Below are 4,744 nucleotides of genomic sequence, written 5' to 3' on the forward strand. Positions count from 1 at the left end.
CTCTCGCCAGATCCGGCAAGGGCGACCCTCGCCGGTATCGGGCCGCCCTTGCCAAATCCGGCAAGGGCGACCCTCGCTGGTATCGGGCGAGAGCGACCCTCGCCGGTATCGGGCGAGGGCTACCCTCGTCGGATCTGGCAAGGGCAACCCTCGCCGGATCTGGCGAGGGCGACCCGCCTGCGTCGGGCGACCACTCGCGGCGTCGGGCCGCCTGCTACGAGTCGGGCGAGGGTCGCCCTTGCCCTGGGCGGGCGAGGACGACCCTCGCCCGGCACCGGCGAGGGCGGCCCTCGCCGGCTTCCGCCTCTGGCCGGTCGCCGGTCCGGCGACCGGCCAGGGTTTGAAGATGAAAAAAAAATAAAAGAAAAGAATAAAAAATAAATAAAAATTCGAAAAAAATAAAAAAATAATATTAAAATTTTAATTCATGGTAAAATTGTTACATAAGTACCAGTTTGGAGTTTTTTGTGGTAAGTTCAGGGTAAAATTATCACAGGTGTACCATTTTGGGGTTTTTGGTGGTCAAAAAAATAGTTCAAGGTAAAATTATCACAGGTGTACCAGTTTGGAGTTTTTTATGGTCAAAAAAATAATTTGGAGTAAATATATCACAAGTGTACCAGTTTAGGGTTTTTCGTGGTGTTAACCCATATAAGATTCATTTCCGTTTCTTATTTGAAAAAATATGAGTATTTCGTATCTCTATTTGAATTTTTTTTAAAATTATTTATTTTTCGTAAAACAACTTAGCCGAAATATCGGAAATAGCGTCTTCTCTTAGCGAGGGGGGAGACAGAGAGGAGACGCTATCAGAGGCAGAGCGCACACACAGAAGACGATGGCGTACGTCGTGGCTCCGTCGCGAGCCCACCGCACTCCTCTCCGCTCCGTCGCAATCCCACCGCGCTCGGCCACGGACAGACGACCCAGTTCGCTCTCCTGGGCTTCTTCCTTCCCGCTTGCGGACTTCAGGGTCTCGCTCTCAATCGCCTCGAAACCCGCTCTTCCCAAGGTAAACGCCCGAACTCGTTCGTTCCCCACCCAATTCTCGACTCCCTTCGCATTGCTTCTCGCGAACCTCGCGCACAGAAAACGAGAAATGGGTCGGCTGATTGGTTTGTGATGATGCTGTTTCCGCTTGAGTGTTGTCAAGTAACGTTAGAAGCTTATTCCTTTTGCCTAAAAGTGAGTGCAAGGTGGGAGCTTTGTCATTTCCTAGGCTGAAACCAGTTGAATCCCTTCAGTTTGTCGGTCTTAGATGCTGATTGGATTGGGAAATCTTTGTGCTCCTGAGTTGTTTGTTGAATCATTTGAGATTAGGTGGCAACGGTCGATGGAACTCAGCCCTTTTATTGGATTTGCAAAGGTTTGTTTCGACCAAAAAAAAAAAAAGGTTTTGTTTGAGATTGCAGTCGTTGTTCGCTGCAAAACTCGTGGTTAAGGTTGCGAATTGGTTCAATTTGCTTTCTAGAAAGTGCCCCGTTCAAGAGTCCGCTTTAAATCCATAGTCTCTGCGAGCACAATACTGTTCGAATGTTGATTACGCAGCTAAAAGCTAGCACATGTGACCTTGTTTACCAATTTGTGAGAAAAATCCAAGAGAGAGACTCGTGTGCATATAAGGGGGATCCTTTTGCCCTATTAGGGAACCTTTGTGGCATAAAGTCTGGCTTAAACACTTTCAAAACGAATAGGTGAAAATGTTTCTGTGAAGTGTTTAGCTGCCGCTTTGAAGATTCCAGAACACCCTGCTTACTGCACAGTTGCAGACTAGCAGGATAATGTTCGAGTCACAGTCAGCAATCCTCCAATAATAACCTGACTTTACCTTCCTAATGATTGTGGAATGTGGGATGTCGCAATTCTTTCGTACTTTTTATTCGCAATAGCTCGCCGTTTTCCTCTCTTCAAGATGCTTCTAGTTGTCAATCTGTTGCGTGTTGATCCAATTTATGGTACCTCAGTTGAAATGTCCAGGTTCCTGTATTTATGAAAGTGAAAGAACCTTAATTGGTTTCGTTGGTTTGTTTATCCTGAAATTTTGCACGTGTATCTGTGAGCATAGATCCTATCCCAGAATCATGGTTACAGCTGCCTTTCTCACCATCCAGGGCAGCTCCAGGGTGAAGTTTCTTGAGATAGCTCTTTTAAGAGTGTCTGTGATCATCTATTTGAGATGAGTTATTTTAAGATGCCAATTGCTGGCGAATTTACCTGGTTATTAGGTGAGGGACTGGTTTCTAGTCTCTGGCAACAATTCTTGGGACAAACTCTGGCAACGAATTGAAAGTCGTGATCTTTGCCATTTGACTATTTTAAAGATATTTTCTGGAAACGTCTCTTTATTTTTTTTCCGTGTCTCTCTGTATGTTTTGGGATGTTGAAACAAGCATAGTGCCAATTTGTGTGAAAACTGTATCATGTTCTGTAGATGATTGATCGCGAACTATCTTTTCAAAATCAGATAGTTCACTAATGCTAAGTTTTACTGTGCATTCTTTTGGGGTCACTTTTGTTGTAAAATGGCTCTAGGTTGGTGGTGAGCTTTCTTTAGCTGAGTTGTTTCCTGATAAATCTTGCATTGGTCAGTGGGGCAAACGATGATCTAGATCATTAGTCAGATGATTAGTCCCAATTGTTCAGCTTAGGATTCAGGAACTGGGGGCAAAAGCTATCTGTTAGACCATTTTGTGAGGGGCACTGTGAACTGGTCTTGTGGTTTGGTTTATTTTTTTTCTGGTTTGCATGGATGACATTTCTTTACGTCCTTTTACTATAGTTGGTGCTTTTTCTTTTGGAATTTGGTATCTTTTATAAGGATAGAGTCATGAGAATGTGTCCTAATTTTTTTCTGCACTGTTAGCCTGGCTGTATTGACTGAGATACAGATATTGAGGCTAAAAGCCATGTTTTTCTTATTTAGAGGTGTTAAAATAACTATTCCGACTTATAAGAAATTTGTTCTATTTGGATTGCTAGGAATCGTTCATTCAATCTGCTTATACCCGGAGATCTCGTAGTGAAGCTGCAAAGAGACCCAACAGGAAGTCATGGAAGCAGAGGACAGACATGTACCTGAGGCCATTCCTGCTCAACGTGTTCTTCTCAAAGAGGTTTGTTCACGCAAAGGTGATGCACCGAGGGACGAGCAAGGTGGTGGCTGTCGCGACAACAAATGCTAGAGATCTCAGGAACAATTTGCCGTCACTGACGGATGTCAATGCTTGTAGGGTTATAGGACAGCTGATAGCTGAGCGAGCAAAGGATGCCGATGTATATGCCATTGCTTATGAACCAAGAAAGGATGAGAGAATAGAGGGCAAGCTGGGGATCGTGCTTGATACTATCAAGGAAAATGGCATTATATTTGTGTGAACCTCTCTTCATATTCGGTAATGAAATTCGGCTGAATTTATCTTAGTCCTTCATTGACTTGCCCATGTCAGAAGCAGCACATTGTTTGTACCAGAAAAAATAAAATAAGGGATTGTGCAATTCTCTTCATCGCTGTCATTCTCTGGTCCATAATTGCTATCCTCTGAAAAATGAAAAAGCCTAATTTGCGGCCATATTGTGGAATCGGTGACTGGAGAGCTAAAAGCATGCAGCATCCAAATTAGTTAGAGGACATGGTTCATCAGCAAGTCAGAGCTAGTCATGGGTTTCTTTAACTTCGAAACTATAATAATTGAATGTGCACAAATGCTGAAAGCGAAAAATGCCAAAAAGCAGATCACGACATTCGTATCTGGTGAGAAAGTTGGATCTCTGTTGGAATTCATCGAGAGTTTAGGCACAATCATGCTCCCTTTCGTATTCAAAAATTGCCTCATACAGTACAGCTTTGCCAATCTTAGCTCGAAAAGTGTGCTTCTCTTGATGAGCCCCATACTGGCCCCTCTCATCCTCTTTTATCAGATAATACTAAACTCATGAAAGCAGAAAGTAACACAGATGACATTTCAATTTCATCAAACGTAAAAGCAGGAAATGTGACCAGAATTTGACTGTCCAACACCGACCTTTAAGGCCAAACATTGTCCATTGAGCGATCAAGTGAAGATCGAATGACCAAATTGGCAGCAGTGATCCAAGCTCACAAGCTTGGATTATCTTATTGGCACTCTTTATCGTGATTGCCTAAATAGCTGAAAGCCCCTCATTTTTCTAGAGAATATAAGGAAGCCTTTGCCTTTATATCAAAGCACTCAAAATTTGGAGCCGACACTCAAACACGACAATCCAAAAATTTGTTCAGATCACTGTAAAGCCACACCAAGTCATTCATCTCCAGCTTTCATAAACATGCTAAGCAATCTGAATAGGGCTGTTATTGTCACAATGAAGAGGCCTTGCAGCCGTAAGGGTGGGTAACGAATTCAGGAATTACAGCTGTAGACTCATAAATAACCAACACAAATGAAGGGCAATTCTCTAAGGATGTGAAAACCTGAACTAGATCGGTAAAATTTGATGTATTTCGAGAAATAAGTCCAAGGGTCAAGCACATTTTCTTATGACTAAGTTTAACAGATTGCCATGCGATAGTGTCAAGAAAAAGCCAGCATACGTCAAGTGGACTGTATGCTGCCCATTAACACCGCACGAAGAATAGATCAGATTTATTGCTCAGAAACACAAAAAAACTCAAGTTCAACTCTCCAGATAAATTGTAAGTACGGCAATGAAACAGAAGTTTGAAAGTACCTTTTGGAATGCTAAGTTGCATCTCTCTATGATTCCA

At 43.0% G+C, this 4,744-nt stretch overlaps 1 protein-coding gene across 1 annotated transcript; it reads left to right on the forward strand.

Annotated features, from left to right (window-relative positions):
• Nucleotides 1–775: 775 nt before the first annotated feature.
• LOC115666464 (uncharacterized) lies at nucleotides 776–3,420 on the forward strand. The gene is made up of 2 exons (XM_030588183.2): nucleotides 776–1,012; nucleotides 2,980–3,420. The coding sequence occupies exons 1-2, from the start codon at nucleotides 839–841 to the stop codon at nucleotides 3,373–3,375; spliced, it is 570 nt and encodes a 189-aa protein (XP_030444043.1). The 5' UTR covers nucleotides 776–838; the 3' UTR covers nucleotides 3,376–3,420.
• Nucleotides 3,421–4,744: the final 1,324 nt, after the last annotated feature.

This window comes from Syzygium oleosum, unplaced genomic scaffold, assembly GCF_021117445.2.
Source record: "Syzygium oleosum isolate NSW1041296 unplaced genomic scaffold, Sole_v2.1 Sole_v2.02, whole genome shotgun sequence".
In the NCBI taxonomy this organism is placed as follows: domain Eukaryota; kingdom Viridiplantae; phylum Streptophyta; class Magnoliopsida; order Myrtales; family Myrtaceae; genus Syzygium; species Syzygium oleosum.

Coding starts and splice junctions, on each gene's coding strand:
- LOC115666464 (XM_030588183.2), top strand. CDS start 839: ATGGCGTACGTCGTGGCTCCGTCGCGAGCCCACCGCACTCCTCTCCGC. Junction 1,013..2,979: donor CGAAACCCGCTCTTCCCAAG/GTAAACGCCCGA, acceptor TTGGATTGCTAG/GAATCGTTCATTCAATCTGC.